Source organism: Melospiza georgiana, chromosome 2 (assembly GCF_028018845.1).
Source record: "Melospiza georgiana isolate bMelGeo1 chromosome 2, bMelGeo1.pri, whole genome shotgun sequence".
NCBI classification, from domain to species: domain Eukaryota; kingdom Metazoa; phylum Chordata; class Aves; order Passeriformes; family Passerellidae; genus Melospiza; species Melospiza georgiana.
Genome location: NC_080431.1, coordinates 94,807,542 through 94,828,202, shown reverse-complemented (window position 1 = coordinate 94,828,202; position 20,661 = coordinate 94,807,542). Strand labels below are relative to the sequence as shown.

Genomic DNA, 20,661 nt, shown 5'->3' with positions numbered 1-20,661 from the left:
ACAGTCTAGCAATGAAACGACCACCATTACATTTACATGACTCTTCCATCAGCAGCCACATCGTTACACCATTTAAAAGGACACCACTCAAAAACACTCTAAGACCCTACAGTACCCAGTCTGTAAAAAATTTATGACTGATTTCCACTCCCACATTCCAAAAAATGAAATACAAAGAGCCAATGGCAGCAACCTCCTTACATAGCTACACGAGATACACAGACAGGGCAGTACAGAGACAATCATAATCCAGGATTCGTCTCAAAAGAGTGAAAATAGCATCATCTGCTACTGCAAAACTCTGTTCTGACTGTAGAAATAAAGCAGCACTATAGAAATTTGTCTTGTAGACTGCAAGCGTAGAAAAATAAATACAACCCACCCCATTCCAAGCTGCTGCTTGTGAATACCACAGTAATAAAATGACCACCAATAATCATATCATTAATTAGACTTTCATATATTGAAGTGCGATACTGCTGGTTTAGAAAATACTGGCTTTTCTCCGGATCCCTGCATTTTGTTGCACTTTGATATTTTTTAATGGTTTATTATGTATTTATCATATTCTTCATCTTGTAGCTTTTTAAGGCTCAAAAAGTCCAGATGTTGTAGCCAGGAAAAAAAAAAAAAAAAAAAAAAAAAAAAAAAAAAAAAAGGCAAAAAAGCTGTACATTGTTAAGCCTACAGCAATAGGACAGAAGCACTTCCTTAAAGCCCATGACAGGAATGTTGATCTGTCAGTCTCTGATACTTAGAAAGGCTTTTTCCAGCTAGCAAAAGTAAGTAAAGCTATAGGAGCTACAGACAGATAATTATATTCCCACCTGTTTCCTTCTAAGGTAGACACAGATAGAACAGACAATCTGGATAATCAGCACATGCAAACCTTTTCTTATTTTCAAGCTCTTACATCACAATTCAATCTGCCTTTCCTTCCAATGTAGTGGCAAGGTACTGCTGGCAGTACAGCAAAACCAAGGGAAGAATAGACTGGATTAGAATCATCCTTTCCAGAGAAAGTATTGATATTGAAGTCTTTTCTTACTTCAACATATACAGAATAAAAAAAAAATTCTAGCAATACACACTGAGATTGAAAAATCAGCACATTCTCTGTATGTTTATATTTCTTTCCTTCTGGGGTCAGTTGATTTCCTAGTGACCCAGAGTAGCTAGTCTCTGAGTGTTAAACAGTGACTATACTTTTCCCTAGGATTATTTTGTTGACAGTGGACTGTGGCTATCTGGACGGCTACTAAAAACTTTGCACATAATTCAGTAACACTGAATTCAGACATCATCAAACCTGCTTCATCACTCCACTCTTCAGCTGGACAAAGGAGAGAAAATGTAACAAAAGGCTCATGGGTTGAGATAAGGACAGTGAGAGATCACTCACCACTGTCAAGACAGGCTCAACTTGGGGATAGTCCTTGAATTTGTTACCAATCAAATCTGAGCAGGACATGGAGAAATGAAATCAAATCATGAAACACCTTCCCCTCACTCCTCCCTTCTTCTCAGGCTTAACTTCACTCCTGATTTTCTCTAACTCCTCACCTACAGTGGTGCAGGGGAATGGGGGAGTGGGATTGTGGTCAGTTCATCACTGCAGTCTCTGCCACTACTTCTCCCTCAGGGGGAGGACTCCTCACACTCTCTCTGCTCCGGTGTGAGGCCTCTCCCATGAGAAACAGTTCTTTCCTAACTTCTCCAATATCAGTCTTTTCCATGGGCTGCAGTTCTTCACAGGCTGCTCCAGCGTGGGTTCCTCCCATGGGGAGCAAGTCCTTCAGGAACAGATTCCCATGGGGTCACAGGTCCTGCCAGCAAACCTGCTCCTCTCTCGGTGTGGGCTCCTCTCTCTGTGGAGCCACAGCTCCTGCCAAATGCCTGCTCCAGTGTGGGCTTCCCATGGGGTCCCAGCCTCCTATGGGCATCCCCCTGCCCTGGCATGGGGTCCTGCATGGGCTGCAGGTGGATCTCTGCAGTTCCACTGACCACCGTGATCTGCACCACAGGCTGCAGGGGAGCCCCTGCTCTGGCACCTGCAGCACCTCCTCCTCCTCCTCCTTCACTCACTTTGGTGTCTGCAAAGCTGTTTCTCTCTTTTATCTTCACCCTTCTCTTTCAACTGCAATTGCTGCTGGGCAACTTTTTCCTTCTCAAATACTTTACCCCAGAAGTGAAACCACTTTTGCTGATGGGATTGGCCTTGACCAGCAGAGCCGGTTGTCCTTGGCTCTGTTGGTATAGGAGAAGCTTCTGGCAGCTTCTCAGAGAAGCCACCCTTGTAGCCCCCTGCTACCAAAGTTTTGCCACACAAACCCAATACACAGCACAAGAACTCTCATGACCTCAGGTGCCTTCTCAGGACATCATTAGACACCACCCAACACTCCTGGAACAGCAGCTGCTGCTGACAGAATGAAAACGGCAAGTTGCTTGAAGCAGACCTTGTGTGACTTGCTGCTAATTAGTCACCTCTATCCTTTTCAGAGATCTTTTTCAAAAATTTTAACTTAAAAGCACTAATGGTAATCACAGCCTCTCTGCTCAAGAAAACCTTGTGGATTGTGCAAGCTGTTAAATCCAGTAAGGAAACAGATGGACTAGGTGGATTTTTGGTTCAGCCTAGGATTATTAAGACCTAAATATACTTTTGCAACCTAACTTACAGATTTCTTTCTTCTTTATTATCACTCACACCTTTGCTTAGTTGGTATTGCCCTAATGTACCCCTACCACAGATAACTGAGAATGACTGCAGTTAAAGCCCATGGTATGTATGGATCACTTGGAACAAACAAAGAATGGTTGAGTCCTCCGGGGTGGAAATAAGAAACTGGCAAAGCCTGTCAAACCATCAGCATCATCAGTGTCAACATCCCTTGCAAGCTGGGCACAATTTGTATTAGAATGAGGCTGTAAAACCCCGTATAATTCCACCTTGTTCTCCAAATACATTACTTATGCTTATTTTTATGCACTCACTAAGCAACTCGTGGTTGTCAGTGTTCTTCACTTGTCTAAGTAAATAAACTCTCACCACTGAGAGTTTCTCTATAGGCAATTAAATCTCATCAAACATGACTCTCTGAACACCCTTCCTTCTACTCTGACAGCAGCTCTGTCATTTTGCCAGTTTTGTACAGACACATTAAGATAACCAAATTGTTTGTATGCTATGACACAAAGAGCAGAAAGTGCTGCATGACAGTGATGCCCCGTTCCAATGCAGTCACACAGAAGGGTTCGAAACACATCATGTTACTGTAATATTTCATCAAGTGAAAGAAGATATTTGCGGGAATATGGCAAGCTCTGCAGAGAAAGCTGTGCCACACCAACTTCCATATCTTAAAAGAAAGGTTGCTTGTCCATTATAGTACAGCCTGACACACAGAGATTGCACACTCTGTACAACCAGCCATAGCCAAAGGTCACATGGCTGAAGTACCAGTGTCTAAGACAACTTTTCAGATTAGCCCCTCAAAGACTTCTGCTGGCACTTTAAGAACACTAAATAAACCAAACAAACTCTGTCATTTTGGCTACTCTGTATGTAGCACTTATTTTTCTTAGCATTTAAACTGTTCTGAGAAAGGATTATTTTAGTAAACAATGCGGTTTCAGGGAGCAAGAGGTTTTTATGATATTTGAGTGTAGACAGATAGTGGTGGGGTTTTAGCCCAGAACAGCTCTCATAAGCAAGATTATCACAGAAAAGTAAGTTTCACCAGTAATAATGTATTTCTTATGGCCTGGTATATATTATGTTTAAAAGTTTGAGATATTGTTTAACAAGTGAATGTTCTTTATCAATTACCCATGAGATGTACTTACCTCTGAGCCTGAAATACTTGAGATGGTTGGCAATAGCCTGCTCAACAGATTCATCAGGGCAGATCTTAACTCCGCTGGGAAAGAGAATGGATCGCTTCCTCCGTAGCTGCACGTGCCTGTGGAACTGCTCAGCATCCATGATGCCGTGAGGCTTTTCCAAGCCAGGAGGCAGAGAGGGGTTTGCCAACTGCCAGTCACTGAGCTGAGGGGCTGGTGAAACAGCTTTAGCCGGTCCTCCTCCTGCAGCTGTGAAATTAAAACCACACAAATTTCTCAGATGAGATAATGATGCAACCATCCCTATCTTCATGCCACTTCTGTGTCTCTGAAGGAGATTGCTGTGCTTTTTTCTGTTAACAGAACCTGTCCCTGACTGTGATGTTATAAACAACCTTAAGCTCTTTACAATATCCCATCAAATGGTAAAATAGCATAAGTCTCTAGCCCTTTGAATTCTAATGCCTTGTGTTTAACTTTCCATCTGCCATTAGGCTTAAGGCAATGGGACTATATTTGTGAACAAACATGTATTTGGAAGCTCTCAGGGCTTTTCAGAATTAAAAGAAACAATTGAGAAATAATCCTACTCCCTACTTTCTTTCCACAACAGATTTTTACACCTTGCAAAAAGAAAGCTGCTTGAATTGACACTTAAACTTCATCAGTAGAGACAGGTCTCCACTCTACTACAGAAGGGGGCGAAAAAGAGGAATAAAAGGCCTCATCAACTTCATGTTGGGATTTTTTTGGTGGTGGTTTTTTTTTGGTTTTGGGGGGGATTTTTTTGTGTGCATGTGTGCTTTGTTTTTAATTCCCTTTTATATTAGAAGTTCCACATCATTCCAGAGGAAACATGAGGAAACAGCTGAGGTAAGAACATGTATATTGAGATTTAGTCTGACAGTCTAATTTTCCATCCTTTAAAGTCAATTGATATGAAATTATTTAACTCAAGTTCTTTCATTTTTTTCCTGGAAAACATGCCTGAAAAACAATCACAACCAATCATTTATTAGAGAAAGAATAGTAATAACTCTATGGCATTTGTCATACAATAGATTATGGGTTTATTCTGCAGCTTCATAGTCAGTAGACCTTTGACTTTTATGACTGAAAGATGAAAGGCATGGTTATTTTGATGGTGTATTAATAATCCCCTCTGTTGCAGAAGATCACCAGATGGTAGAGCAGAGGCAGAAAGAACATCAAAAAAGGTCTCTAAGGCAAACCGCCAATCTTTACACAAACTGACACGTGTTCAGTGCCCATATGTAGAAAATTAAACCTTACTTTTTAAGATTTAACACAAAATTAATAAAGGAAAAGGAAAAGTGAAAAAATTACCAGCATTTAACATCTCAAAGTTGAAAAAAATTGCCTCCTATAGCTAATTCTACACTCAAGGCAAGACAAATGTGCAGTTATACCACCTGGAAATCAGTCTAAGTATTCCATATTTACACTGCTATCACAGCACAGATTTGACCAAACATTTCTCTGTATTAGCCCCCTTTGTTACAGTTAAATCAGACAAGTATTTCTAATTCTATCCACTGCCATAGCTAATTTTGTAAACAAGAACATAAGAAAGATGTCTGCATTACCTGCAACTGTTTGAAAATCTGTGTTAATCATTCCCGGAAGGCAAAGAAAGATTTTCCACACGAAGCCAAACATACTTATTTGTGTAATTAAAAAAAAAAAAATAAAAGCAAAATAATCCAAATTCCTTTTAGCAAAAGAGCTGTTGTCTTTACCGTAGCCTTGACCCAACCAAGAGCATTGCACTTCTTGAAAACGTCTTGTTGTCACATATCGTTATCTTTGGAGAAAGCATTAGGTAAAAAAAGTCAACCAATACATCCTGGCTCTGCTCTTTTCAAAGACACTTTTCTGCTTTAGTGAAGAAACAAGAAAAGGTGATTGAAGTAGACTCCTTGGAGCTAGCAGATGGACTGACACAATTTTTTAATTTTAATCTGGCCAGCTAAGCTCTTTACCAGGGCTTGTCATACCATTAACAGACAGTCCAAACAAGGACAGCACCTTTCACATTTAATTAACCACGCTTTTTCATTGGCCTTTCCATTTCTGCTCTTTTTTAAAATCCTGCTGGCCACAAAACATCATGGGGAGCACACTAATCTCCAGTAGAAAGTCTCATGTGTTTTGTCTTCTGCTTGTACAAATATAGACACATATATAAATACATGGTTAAGCACCATTGTATATGTAAACACTGAGGCTACCTCTCTGTGGGACTGTTTCCTCTGGTTACAGGGCTGCTGTCGAGTCTGTGCTAAAGGAGAAAGTCTTGTGCTGTTCCACCACTATCCCCTGCACCCCAAAAGCAGGGCTTCCTCCAAACATAAAGCCAGGGCAAGTCATGACTCTTTCATTTCTGTTCAGGTATTACCTGACATGAGCAGCAGCAAGAAGTGATTACAGATAGCTGATCAGCAAAGGAAACTACAGAAAGGACAGAGCACAGGAAAGCAGCAGCACTCTCAGTTCCCATCCAGGGTCAGCTCACTGTAGAAACGTGTATGGAAGCTGCCCTGCAATGGCAGACTGCATTCAGACCCCCAGGAAATCTCCTTCAGGGCTGTCTTCTGCATGGTGTTACTCAGGAGTTCCTGGTTACTGTGTTCAGATCACTGAACAAACTCCTGGTTTGGCTATAGTGACTATTTTTGGTAGTGGTTTTGTATAAGTATTTCAAAGCTGGATTCCCAGGTGTCTGCCTGCAAAGCTTTTACACAGAGCTCCTTAGGCAGTACAATGCTCACTTCTCTCTTCTAGCTGCTCTACTGAACTGCCAGCAGTTCACATATCAGGAATTATCAGCAGTATTACACATATAACACTCACAGGGGTCAAATAAAATTACCTTTGTTTTTATGCTCTGTCTCTGACATCTAACAGACTCTAGCTGATATTTTTCAAAACAACATACTTTCTTTGGTTCTCCCCTCTCCACCCCAAAATTATTAAATTACACTTAAAGTTTAATCACTGAGCTGCTTGAACACCCCCAGTTTTCTTAGAATCAGACATTTTGGATCCATCAAACCATCACCGCAGACCTAGTCTGGCTCTACCAAGCTCATCATGATGCTGGCAGCACTATGCTGGAGCTATACGTGGAACAGCACAGAGACAACACTGCACTGGTGCCCAGACACTGTTCCACAGTCCCTATTCAGCATGTTTGGGTAGAGACAGCAACTTCTGAGGCCAGCTTGGGTATCTTTACTGTGACCCTGGATCCAACACAGAGCAGCTTTATTTTTTAATCCTCTACAGAAACTCATGCTTTCAATGTCATGAATGCTTTGGCTCGCATTACCCTGCACAAATGCAATTGGATCAAGGTTAGAAATGTTACACACACTTACAAAGGTAAAAGCTATCTTACCTCCAGAACACTTGACAACTAATCCCTTTACAGAATACAGATACTTCAGTAAAAATATGAATCCCAGTTAAAAGTTTTCTTGGAGAGTTTTTTAGATTTACAGTATTGTTGTTTCTTTCATCAACAAAGCACTCAAAGGTACTCAGAGTATAAAAATAATTTCTGTCAAAATTTGTTTTCTATGGTATGGTTATGTCAGTTTCTGTGAAATAAAATATTTTAAAAGTGTAAATTCAGTTTTATTAATATTAGTTTGCTATTGATTTTATATTCAAGTGATTTCAGCCCTGAAATGTAGACTTGCAACAGTGGAAAATCTCATATATTTATTATAGTAAAAGGTATATATAAAAGCATAATCTTTTAAAGTTTCTTAAAATAAGCAAAACAACTCTTGTATTAGATTTCCAAAATAATTGTGGAAAATTAACTCCTTCCTTGGTTTGACAAAAGCCTTTACAGTAACACTTTGTATCAGAAAATATAAAATTCTTCGTTTTCAGCATCCAAGTTGCATCTCTTCAAAAGTATTCAAGCAAAGCACTCTTGCTCAATGAGAAAAAAAGGGAAGTGTAATTCTAGTGACACAACACACCAAGTCATCCCAGTACCTCCAAAAATAAAGACAGTTTTCTGACAGTTTGCATTTCTGAGAAGAAACATGTATTTTCATATAGCAAATGGGATTAGCTGAATTACAGTTCTCTACAGAGCAATGCTCACTGAAATACTGCTACAGCACACATACCATTCTAAATAAAGTCTCTGTTTTTCAAATGCAATTTATTAAAAAAGCTGAATCTACCTGTAACTAAAAAAAATGTTAAATAAAGGATTACTTTAATGAAAATGCCTCTAATAAAGAGCCACACCATGGCCTATACCCACTATCTCCAAACTCGTGAGGTTTACTATCCAGAATCTAAATTGTCTCCCTGAGTGTACAATAAAGATGGCTTTATGGCGTTTGACAGGATTCACCAACAAAATTCCCAGTCAGTTTAGCAGAGACAATTAGGTTAGACAAAACCTGTTCACTTGTGCAGTTTCTGTGGTTGCTGTGGCCAAGCATTCACCATCATCACTTTTTGCTTGTGGTCTGGCAAACTCCTCACAGGAATAAACAAATTCTGAGGCTGGTTAAACTTCCAGCTGATGAAATTCAGCCCACCATAGCCTGTTGTACTGCCACCTCTTCCATCACACAGAACCATAAAGAATTAGGAAGTGAAATCAACCAAATTAATCTCATACTTATCAATGGTGTCCATGTAATGTAAACCTATTCCCAGCATTCCTCCTTTTCTCAACTGCTGACCAGAAATCTCTTACCTTGTTCAACAGTCACAGATGATCCCAGTGTCTGTGCTTCTCTTTGAACTTCAATTTCCAACTTGAGTTTGGTTGGGCAGAATTATTACTGTTAGTCTTGGTTTTATTCAACACATTTTAAATTCTGAGATTTTTCAAGTTTCATGCTGCAACTCCTGCTTTTCCATCTGGAAAACAGTTGTCTTCTTTTTGCTTGTTTCAGTTTCTTTTTTTGTGGGGTGGGTGCCAGAAGCAGCATTCTGCTTCTCTGTCCTAACCAAGAGGAAAGTGTTGCTACTGCAGCTCTTAAGTTTTTATTATTTTCTAAGGTGTAGTACTTCCAGAGCACTGAAAGCCCAGGTCAGGATCAAGTTCCAGGAGGTGAGTACCACAAAAGCCCAGATGAACTGCAATTATTCCATGCCTGCAGTTCAATTGCTAAAACCCAACAGTCCCCTCATAGTTAAAAAATGAACAAAAACCCCAAAATACCTACTCCAGGTCTTAATGAAAACTAAGTGTCTATTTTTATATTTTTCCTGGCAGATTTACTTCCTACAAGTTACTTCACTTCTACCTTATTTCTTGAGTTGTGCAGTACCTTAAACAGATCTCCATGACTGAGATGTCTTCATGGAAGCAATTTTCTGGTCCCACAGACAGAATGCAGCAGTTTCTTTTAAAGAAAATGAGTGCATTTCACTACAGCTGATTGCCTTAAAACAAAAATCACACAGCTTTGGGTAAAGAGCCTTACAGAGACTGGTTTGCTTTGAAATACCTTGTCACTCCATAATTTCAGTTAAAATAATATATATTTTTATATAAAAAAATATATAGGGCTTTATATAGGAAATAGAAATACAAGAGATGTGCAAAAAGGTCTGAGTCAGTCTGGTTAAAAGTTAACTTTGGGGAGTTCCAGCAAGTAAAAAGGAAGCATGAAGGTACCTGGAATGCAGCTTCTTCCACTAGAGACACTTCCTAGCATTTACCACATAGCTGGTAAATGCAAATGGCTGGAAATGGGGTAGGTTGTAGCTGATGGCCCCATAAATCACTGGGTGAGACATTTGGGTTTAAAACACACATTTCAGAACCCAGGACATTCCTCTGATTGCTCTGGAGGACTCAAGACCCTGGCAGAGGGCTCAGAGACCTTGGTATGGAGTCAAAGACATCTGTGCCTTTGATTTTAACCTATGGAAACAATTACCAGCTTTGTGCAAAGAGTTACAAGGTTTGAACTGAATGATAGTGGATATATCACAGGGTGAAAATGTAGAATTTTGGGGATTTAAAACGGGGGTTCAAGAGGCAAAATGGAGGAATCTGGGCATGTCCTGTCCTTCTTCTTCTTCTTGTCCTCCACCTTCTGCTGTGATAGTGGCACTTCTGGATTGGTTTAGAGTAGAGACAGACTGTCTAACACAGGTGATAGGTATTGGAAAATTATTGTAAGTAAAGTACATGTAGGTTTTAGTATAAAAAGAGAACACTGCCCTGAGGGCGGTCAGAGTGCCTCAACCTGACCTTCTGGACAAGCCTCTGCAGGTCCAAAAGAGAATGTATTAGATAAGAGAAAATAAACAACCTTGAAAACCAGAGCTGAGGAATCCCAACGACTTCTTCAAGCGCAGGGCTGGGAAAAACAACTCTGTAATACCTCGGGAGCCATTTCAGCAACAAAGAACCCAAGACACACATACTGCATATGTACCTTAAAAGCAGTCAGGTGGTGTGTGATACTCTGAACTTGTGAGTTAATTGTAGCAGCTGGGAAAAGAATGGTGACAACCACAGTCAGCAACTTCTGGAGATAATTTTAATATCAAATGCATTGGCATTCTCATAGCACATATGTAAGAAATCTAAAAAGGCAATCCTTTTGTGTTATAAAATGAATTTAGAAAATTGCATACATTATTTTGCTTTTACATATCTATAAACCAGTCAATCTAAAAAAGAACCAATTGCTTGGTGATAAAATCTAACTTTACCATAAGGAAAACCCCAATTTGTTTTTCATAAGGGAGCACTGAAAACATTATTCAATTAAGAAAGGTGTAGAGAAAGGGAACACACTTCTGCATTGTATCTTTTGTTTTACAATAAATACATGGATTATTCTCGTAAGTAATGCTGGTGTTGTGATTTAGGTGCTGAAAGACACAACTCTGGGATGGGAGGGAAAGATGTTGGGAGGCAGGGAAAGAAGGGGTAGTGCCAAACTACAGAATTAAACTAGAAACAAAGACAAAAACCATACAGTCATTGCACAAGGCTGCTCACAGCTATACAGAAGGTAACTGTGCTCAACAAATTGTTTTAAAATTCTCTCCCCCACAGAAAGAATGCTTCCTGGTTTGAGAAACAATAAGGGGGAGTGGAGGGGTGTTGGATGACTGTACAGAACCTGAAATAATAACTGGATTTTCCAGAAGCCAGGTTTCAGAGTTGTTTTGAGGGAAGGGGCCCTGAGAATTCTGCAATGACAAAAATGCTTGCATTGGGTTGCCCTCAATATTTATTTTAACTTTCTGTTATGTTTCCAGCTTTAAGAGCTCTGGTTTTGTAGACTATTTTGTGACACAAGTGGTTTTGTTGGTTATCTGACACACAGTCCTTCTGAAGGGTAAGATGTCACTTCAGTAAAGTTACAGTGGGGAACAGGAGAAAGCATCCTTTTAGAACAGTCACCTTCTAACGCACAGTGAGTACAGAAAAAGTGCACACAGCAAAATGTGATCACTGTTCAAGGAAAAGCTACATAAATACAAATTAAGACAATGATGAACTTGTCTTAGTTTATCAAATCAAGTCTGAGTTCAAACACTCAATATTCAGTCATCATTACTCAATTCTCCTAATCAAGTTAAAAATCCTGTTTGTCTTATATGTAAATCCCATATCTTAATGACCTTATTTTTCAGTAAAATGCCTCAGACTTTTGAGGTTGTTAGGCCACAGCCTGCTTGCCTTGCTAATGCAGGTGATGCCTTATGATTTGCAGGAATTATTCCCCAAAATCAGATGAACAGCATTAAAAATCTACTACCTACACATACTGTATTGGTATGTACTTTGAGAGCAAGTTTGCTTCTAAAATCTGATAAGAAAAAAAAAAACCTTAAAAGAAAATACACTCCCAACTTTGAAGTATTTCAACAGTCACTCGCAAACAAATGTCTTCCCCTTGTGGAAACACACTTATGAAAATGCTAGGAAGGGGGAAAATAATTTTTTTTTAAAAATCGTCAAAACTCATGAGCCTCAAATCTTGGCAGAATTTTCTGACACATGCAGATTATTTCTGTATATAATCAGAAACAAAACAAAAAATACATCTCTAAAGAGAGTCAACATTAAGTCCTTAAAGTAAAAAAATACATAGTATTCATTCTATCTGTATCAGCTGCAAATCAAGAGACATAATACAAGATCCAGATCCTGTCTTCAGGCCTGACTCCTACATGACCATCCCTGTTTATGTAAAATTATAAAGAACAGGCTCCAAAAGACACAAGTATTTTTACATCCTTGAGGCATACCTGTAGCCAGCTTTCATATTCCAAGAACCAACTAGCAATTCATATGCACTAGCTTTAACTTACATATTTACATTCTTATCTACAACCTTCTCCTTTCCCCCTTCCAGCATCTTAAGACCACAAAACACCAGTGAAAAAAAAACCTTTAAATAAATACATGCTGAGCAAAAAGTACTCCTTGTGGCTTTTTTTTTTTTTTCCTTCTCTGCAAGACAGGAAAAGACCAAACTAAGCAGAGTTCCAGTTACTTTATACAGCAGTATCCTTTGCCAGGACTGCCTTATTAGATTTATTAGCTGCTGCTGCCACTCTGCTGTTGAAAGTGCAGTTGCAAGATCAGGTCCCGAATTTCTTCTCTCTTGTTTCTGATCAGCTGACGAGGGAACCAATTCTCCAGATGCAGTGGTTGTTCAAAATTAACTATGGGATTCTGGTAAGAGAAAAGGGAATATTTATAGAATGGATTTCCTAACACAAGCTTCAGAAAGGATTTCAAACCCTTCCACTCTGCTGAGATTGAGGAGGCACAAACAAATTTCCATACAAGACTGTCAGCCCTTAAAATCAAATTGCAGTTCATTCATCATAATCATACATATATGTGCCCTTGCTAAAAGGTAAACACCAAACAGGTTTTCATCACTTCTCTTAAAGATACATCAGTATGAACTCATATTAAAGGCAGATTTCACGTATTTTGACAAATATATAGCAACTATAGCAAACTATAGCAAAGAATCAATCTCATGTGGTCCAGAATCCTGAGATTTTGCTGTCTCAAGCACGTGGTTTTTCTGTTGTAAGCAGGTCTTCTGACAGGACAACAAAAAGCAAGAACACTGATAACAGTTTTAGCAGGACATGAGAAGGGGAGAATTTGGAACAAAAGAGGATGGCAAAATGAAATAGATGAAAGGTGCTGGCAGATTTTGTAGTTAAGACTACAATATCACATCTGATTTTCCAAAATCAATTTCTTTACTTCTTTCCCTCTTCAGTCTTTTGCCATGCTTATATTTTACCTTCTCCTTCCTTTCTATAAAGAAATATATTATAAATTGAAACAGTAAACTTAAGAACACATCATGATATGCAGTCTATGAGTCTTTAGGACAATTTACAAAAACCTTGTCTCAAACCTTGCTTCTTCAAGAACAAGACCCCCCTTGTTACAGAATGGGCAGTTCAAAAGCCTTGGTAAGTAAGTAATTCCATTTTCCCCCTGCACAAGAGCTCAACCCATCTATTAGAGAACCACAGAATGGTTGGGGATTGAAGGAACTTCTGGAGTTTTGTATCCAACCAGACATTCCTGGCTTCCAGCAGAGCACCTCTCCTCATTGGGTCCCCTGTCACTCAGGTCAGGGACTCTCCAGGAAGCTGTCAGGTTAAAGTCACCCCAAAGGTCCAGGGTCTGTGAATATGAGGCTGCTTTTACCTATCCAAAGAGGCCTCATGCACTTGTACTTGATCAGGTGGCTGACAGCAGATGGCCACTGCTATGTCACCCATGGTGCTCTGCTCTCAGAACCTCTCAGATGGCTCCTCATCCAGCCCTAGGCATAGATCCATGCATTCCAGCTGCCCACATGAAGGACAACTCCGCCTCCTTGTGCTCTGTGCCTGTGCATTTCAAAGAGCCCATATCCATCCATAGCACTCCTGCTATGGATGTACATCCCACATGACGCATCCAACATCATCCCCATGACCTGGACAAGATCACAGCCTGAAACTGCACACAGAGCTCCAATCTCCCCACCCTCCCCCAGTGGGTGTACCTGTGTACAGGTGCTGTGGAATGGCAATCTGATCTGTTCTCCTACAGCAGAAAAGCCAGTCCACTGCCCAAGGCCTCACGCAAGGCTCTGCATGCACAAGAATCTCAGAGAATGCAACCACATGCATCAAACAAGCAGAGCCATGAAAAGGACAGGGTAAAGGGCAGTGTGCTGATCAGGGGGAGGAAGATTTGGGGACACCCTAAAAGATAGTGCCTGGATCCCAGGATCTGCAGATATTTAAATGTATTTGTTGGAAAAGAAAAAGAGACTCCCTTAGCTCTACACACTCCTTTTTAACAATTTCCCCTCTCTCTACAGAAATTGCTGCCTGCAGATCCACTCAAAGACCAATGCACAAGCTGACAAAGTTTTAGATACTGCAAGAAGAGATGCAAAGATACTTCTGTAACATCTGTAGGGCAGCAGTGCATACACCAATAAGCTTCAAACACACACAAGTAGTCAATATGTGACATATTGACATCATACTGACATATGTGTCAATATAAAAGCAGCACTAAACGACAAGGTCAGAAACATTTGAGGATAGACACATATGAGACACCAGACAGAAAGACCCTGCTATTACTTAAGAATGGGCTTCATCTCCTCTTTCTCAAATGGTTTTTACACTTTTGACACTTGACAGCTTTTTTGTGTCTGGCTATTTTGATCAGAAAATGGGTTTTTGTGGTTTAAGATAATTTGGGGGAAAGGGAAAGGTAGTTTGCATTTGTACCTGAAAGAAGCTTTCCACATACTGCAGCAAATAGACCCCACAATCACTGCTGTTATCTTGTTTAGGCACTCTGGGACATAGGTCAATCATTGTTGATTTACTGAATTCCCGATGGGTTTTTCGTTTCACTTCCCATTCCACTTCAAGGTACCTACAGAGGAAAGTAAACAGTGGAAATACTTGAGAAATAACTCCCAAGTTCAATACCTTTTGGGACACTACTCAACATTGTTCCAAATATCCAATATTCTATTGCATTCAGAGGCATTTCTACATAATAGACAATATACAAAACATAATGAGCAATATACAAAACAAATATACACGATAGAATTTAAAATCAGCTATTTGTGCAGAGTTTCTATAAGCAATTAGGATACCTGGACATTTTTATACCTTAACTAAAGGAATAATTTTCTAATTAAAACCCCCTTAAACCTCACTTTACAAAAAACTTCAGTAATAATTGCACCAATATAATCCTTGCAAGCTAACAGCGCACAAGGTATTTAAAGACTTGATGAAAACCTTAGGAAAGCTTTTCTACAGTGATTAGGATTTGTTATCAGGCTTTTCTATTGTTCTCATGCTTCCATAGCAACTCACTGACTCCACATTCAGGGTTGGCTGCTGATTTTAGAGATGGGATGGAAAACTTAAGGGTCTGGTTTTCAAAGGCAATAGTTACCTATACTTTTCTCCTGGCTTTAGCTAGACTTCAGAAGTCTAGGGGCTTCTGAAAAGCAAAAATAAGGTCTGACTTAAAAGAATAAATATATGCATTAAGTCAGACCTTGTGTTCGATTTCTAAAAGCTCCAAGTCCTTGCAGTCATGAGAATAAAAATACATACAGAACACTTAAGCAGCTTTTGGAGAAAATGGCAACTGTGAAAAGGCACCAAATATTCAACAATTCAAAGATGAAGACATTTCAGTGAAGCACACTTCCTAGAAACTGCAAGAACCTATAACTGTAGACTTTCTAATTCATTTGTTTGAGCCTGAAAACTGCCCAAAACACAACAAAAATCAATTCAGAGAAAAGAAAATGTCATAGAATCCCTGCATCAATTTCCTTAAACTTCTGCTTCCAGGGTGTAACTGGAAATTGAAGGAATAAGAGGTTGCTTCCCAATCTCCCCTTATCTCACTCCATAGGTCTCCACTTATTTTCTGACTTTTTGTGACATCTCTCTAAACTCCAAGAAACCACACTCTGGAATTTCAGCCTCAGGAGTAGCCCAAAGTGCACTAAAATAATACATTCCACAGAGATTTTATCAATAAATAAATAAATAGAAGTTGCTATTTAATTCTTCCTCCCAAGACACATGGCAGGGATGTCTCTCTATTTAGGGAAAATATGGTTTCACAAAAATTTCAAAATCTCATCTAAACTTTATACAGCATTTTGAAAAAATTACTTTTACAAGAAGGTGGTGCTATTTAGTTTACAGATTTTTGCACCTTTCACTGAAAGGAATAACACAGAGAACAGAAAGAACAATTGCATTTATCTTCAGGCATTTAACAATTTTTTTAAGTTGATGATAGACATTAAAGTCATCAGGAGTGTGTAAAAGTACTGAAAGTTTTTATTACATTCTTCCAATACTTAACATACTTACCATGTACAAAATTGAATACATTTTTAAACTTTTCAAAACAAATACTATCTCACTATAACTCTACTGACACATCAAGCTTTTAGAGAGCTTCAGTCTAGTTTCTGCATTTTTGTACATAGAAATATATTTAACACTAATTCTGTAAGCATCATCAAAAAATTAACATCAGTCCCCTAGAACATTGTTGTTCAGATTTCAAAGTATTCATTTTAAGTGTTTTTCTACCCTTAAAAACACCTTCAGTTGCTAGACTAGATGGGATAAATCCTCCCCCCACAAAAAACAACACCAGCAAAAACCTCTCTTTTTTTCTCCACTCTCCACTTTACAGTTTTTGCATCATATTAGGGTTGCAAAACATAGAAAAGCTTTTCAGGAAGCCTCTGTACTATACTTAGTGTTTCCTTAGTCATGACTCTTCATGGATTTTCATTTAGCATTAGAATTATACACCTTTCTAGACAAAAGTACTTTGTATATAGAAATATGACCAGCAGCATCTATTACTAGAAGATAGAAAGTGTAGTTACTTACTCTCTCAAAACCTGAACAGTTTTCTGCACAGAACACGCTTTCAGGGAATCCAAGATGAGTATACAAGGCCTGTACACAACAAAAACAAAAACAAGTCATTGCAGTCTTTCATCACCAACACCACTGAAAGAAGTATTTTGTTTGCATATAGCCTACCCAAAAATATCAATATTTTAACCAATGTGGTAAAAATTGAGAAGTACCTACAGCTGTGGTTTTATAACAATACCTGAATTACAACAGAATTCCATAATTTAATGTTATAATATCAGAAAGAAAATAGAAACGTACCTTTTACAAATCTGCTTTTTGGAATTACTTAGGGAGATCTGAGACAAAAGAAAAAATAAAAATAAATCTTAAAAAACCAACATCAGTTATAAACTATAAGATCTTCATAAATTTAAAGTTAGAGAAGGTGTCATTTCAGAAAAGGAGAAACTGATAAATCAACTTTAAAAACAGGTGAAATCAAAGCAGAGCAAATAGGTAAGCACAATGCTAATTCAAAATGCCTTGCACATGCTGCAGGCTATGCAAACATAAATAACTACTGCAAAAAAGATGATACAAAATCCCTTGGTCACATCTCACAGCCTTCAGAAATTCAGTAATATGTTTTCTCTGTCAATACAAAAAGGCACTTACTTTAGAAATAGCTGAATGTAGAACTGAAGCAGAAGCAGCAATTTCATTGCGTCCTAGTACAAAAGAACAAATAAAAAAAATTAAGAAAGTAATGCCTAAGCAAAGTATTTTTATTTTCAAGTTCATGATTATTAGTATTCAAATACATTCAAATATGAAAGTAACTAACCAATTTATAAACCAATTTTTAACATTCCCTTCTGAAACCTGAAATAGCAGTTACCAAAGGTCTTCCCTCCTGATAAAATTGTTACTGAAACCAAAATTTCCAATCATCCCTTATTTTCTATGTCTCTTCCAGTATTTTCCAGAGTTGCAGAAAACTTGCAGTCCTTACTACACATGGGTACATAAAAACATACTACATTGATCTGGAAATTTTAGAAATCATCTTTCACACAATTTCCCATCTCCAGGGACTAAGCCACCTAGTACGGTTCATGGCTTGACATAACTTTCTCCTAGATTACATACCTTTAGAGAATAAACTTCTGTTACCATCCCCCTCTTCCTCCTCCCTGCAGAGCACTGAGCCAGCTCTGGTGCTCTCACTCTCTGGCTCCAGGGGAGGTCGGTGGGATAATGAATTCTGCTGGGGACACTCCTCATACACAGCTTCTTCCAACCAAGGAAAACAGATAACTGCCATGTACCAATGAGACCTGCCCAGCAGTGAGGAAAGCAAGGAAAAGATGTCAGAATTCTGAATATTTGGTTATGAAAAGCTTTAATAATATTGAGAGCTCATGGACAACTGTTCTGTGACACAACCATCATTGCCATGTTCATTTAATGGCATCTCATGAAAAGATCATCATACTAATCCTCTCCCTCATTTTTTACTTTGCACTGTGGCATAACAGCAAAAATAAGTATCAATTCCTTTAAAAACACCAAGAAACTCACCACAGCAATTTATCAATTTGAGCACCCATTCCACACTTCAATTAAAATCCAAAATAAAAAAACACTAATAATCAGTGATGGTGATCCCAGTTTTGAATATAGCTGAAGATGTGGCATCCTTCCACAGCTGTTTTCCATTATGCACCTTTCAATGATGATTAAATTTTAGAGGAGTTTCCATGTACAAGTCAGTTATTTAACCAGGCCAAGGCACAGATTATGGAAGTTCTACTTGTATCTATTGACACTATGAGTTTCTGTGATTTCTTTATAGAAATATTACTGAAGTTCACAGGAATCATCGTAATGACACACAAATTATTTTGAAAAATATCTTACAGTAATTTTCAGTAAAACAAATACTAAAGGTACAAAATTGACAGCTGAATAAACATTTTATCTTGTGAACAGTTTTCAAAAATTACTCCTTCCACTTGTATTATTTCTTCAAAATATAATCTTACTCCTTCCACTTGTATTATTTCTTCAAAATATAATCTATCATGGGTAATGATCAGCCATAAAATTTTACCACCACAACTGAAGTCTTTAAATAGCAGAAAATGTGTTGAAAACATAGACTTACTCCTCATTCACAGGCACAAAGATATAATCTTTATTGAAGATATTTATATGGCGAGTCCATGTTCTTACTCTTCTGTGTCTTCTCTGTGCTGCTCTGAAAACACAAATGACAATTCTTGTTTGGTTTTGTTCCTTTCACTTAAAGCAAAGCATAGGGATTAGCACTCCTACATCTCCCCAGTCCCTCAATGGGTTTTCATTTACTCTAGAAATTTTCTAGACAGGTTAAAAATTAATCAGCACACCATTGAGCCAAAGTGACTAATGAGCCATTTCTGAACCATTTTAAGCTCTTCTTGAAAAAAACCCCCAGAATCATTCATAAATTCAAATGGATTTATTGCAATTATTATTTAATGCGCTAAATGCAAAAACCACATCTAAACTCCAGTCAGTGTAAATACAGATCTATAATTTAAAATGTCCATGAATTAAGCTCCACAATACCACTTTTGAAAGCCTATCTGAACAACCTCTTTTTGAAGGGAAAAAGCTAAATGCCTTGCTCAGGGTCATGCAGCACACCTGCAGCAAACATAGAGGTGAAACACCTGCCCTCCAATCCTGAGGTTTAAATGCTGCCACACTTCATTTCCAGCTCTACAGACAAAGCATGAGGACAAATATGAGGAGAAAAAGAAAAACAGAGAAGATATTTAAGTTTGGATTTTCAGCCTAGTTTGCACAAGTTGAAATAGAAACCAACATTTCACAGAACTTTGCTCCAATATGAAAGTAAAATTCACTCTACTCAGCACACATCTCTATTATCATTGTGATTCCATCCTCATCTTTGATTAAGAAACACAACTTCAGAGTAGTAGGAACTGGAGAAAATGAGTAAGGAGTGGAAAACCAGGCTGGTGTAGGACTCTGCATGGGCCAGCATTAAGTGAAGACTTGCTGCAAACTTCCTCTGATACATGACTCTAGAAGCACTGGGAACTTCAAAGGGAAGGCCTATTTATAACCTGGGAAAGCACCTATAAAAGTAACTTTCTCAATCCAGTCCCTGAGCTGTGTGACCAAAGTGAGGCAAAGGGTCTTTAAGTAGCTACATCAGTTGGGATTAATTTAATTTACAACAGTAAAGAGACAGGATTTTGACCAACCATTTATCAAAAAAAAAAAAAAAAAAACCACTGAAACAAACTAACATCCCAAACCATCTGCAGTCACCAGGTGAGCATTTAAGCCCAAACACAAAACTAGCATTTCCAAAGGTACCTCCTAATCCAGAAAAGCCACAGTCCTTGAAATATGATAAACTAAGAGTGCCATTCCTGTTACTCCAGTAGATTATAGACAGTCCAGCCTTGTAAAAGGAATCAGATCAAGGCATAACAGCATTCTTATCGTGGATAATTTTGTCCTCACCTCAGAAAATTCAAAGTCAGAAGACAGTAAAATCATGGAATATGTTCTCTCAAACACAGTTACATGAATTTTCAAGATATCTTTGAGAATATTACAGAAGTCTCACTTTTCTTTCTATCAACACAGCTTTCACCCAGCAGTGACAGTCCCCTAAACAAGATGGCACACACACCTCTCTGTGCAGCTGGCCTTGTTTGCCAGAAGAATGAAAAATCTGGGGACTTCATGGATAACAGAAGAAAAAAAATAATCACTTCAGAGAGAAACAAAAAAGCCTTCAATAAGCTGAATGATGATGCTTATTGATCTAACAAACTGGATGGTTTAATG

The 20,661-nt window shown here is 38.5% G+C and overlaps 2 protein-coding genes across 10 annotated transcripts in view; both read right to left on the bottom strand.

Annotated features, from left to right (window-relative positions):
* The window catches only part of IMPG2 (interphotoreceptor matrix proteoglycan 2), a 53,175-nt gene extending 47,649 nt beyond the window's left edge, over nucleotides 1-5,526 (bottom strand). Inside the window, exons 1-2 of the mRNA XM_058018460.1 lie at nucleotides 5,447-5,526; nucleotides 3,850-4,103 (exon numbers count right to left, since the gene is read on the bottom strand). Coding sequence (XP_057874443.1) covers nucleotides 3,850-4,103; nucleotides 5,447-5,526 — 334 coding nt within the window. The remainder of the gene's footprint in view (nucleotides 1-3,849; nucleotides 4,104-5,446) is intronic.
* Nucleotides 5,527-10,386: 4,860 nt separating this feature from the next.
* The window catches only part of SENP7 (SUMO specific peptidase 7), a 42,993-nt gene continuing 32,718 nt past the window's right edge, over nucleotides 10,387-20,661 (bottom strand). For all 9 annotated transcript variants that reach the window (XM_058018788.1, XM_058018792.1, XM_058018791.1 and 6 more), the window contains 7 exons: nucleotides 18,956-19,048; nucleotides 17,938-18,125; nucleotides 17,464-17,516; nucleotides 17,107-17,144; nucleotides 16,816-16,884; nucleotides 14,653-14,803; nucleotides 10,387-12,559 (listed from right to left, as the gene is read on the bottom strand). In XM_058018788.1, the coding sequence (XP_057874771.1) occupies nucleotides 12,422-12,559; nucleotides 14,653-14,803; nucleotides 16,816-16,884; nucleotides 17,107-17,144; nucleotides 17,464-17,516; nucleotides 17,938-18,125; nucleotides 18,956-19,048 (730 nt within the window). In that variant the 3' untranslated portion in view covers nucleotides 10,387-12,421. The remainder of the gene's footprint in view (nucleotides 12,560-14,652; nucleotides 14,804-16,815; nucleotides 16,885-17,106; nucleotides 17,145-17,463; nucleotides 17,517-17,937; nucleotides 18,126-18,955; nucleotides 19,049-20,661) is intronic.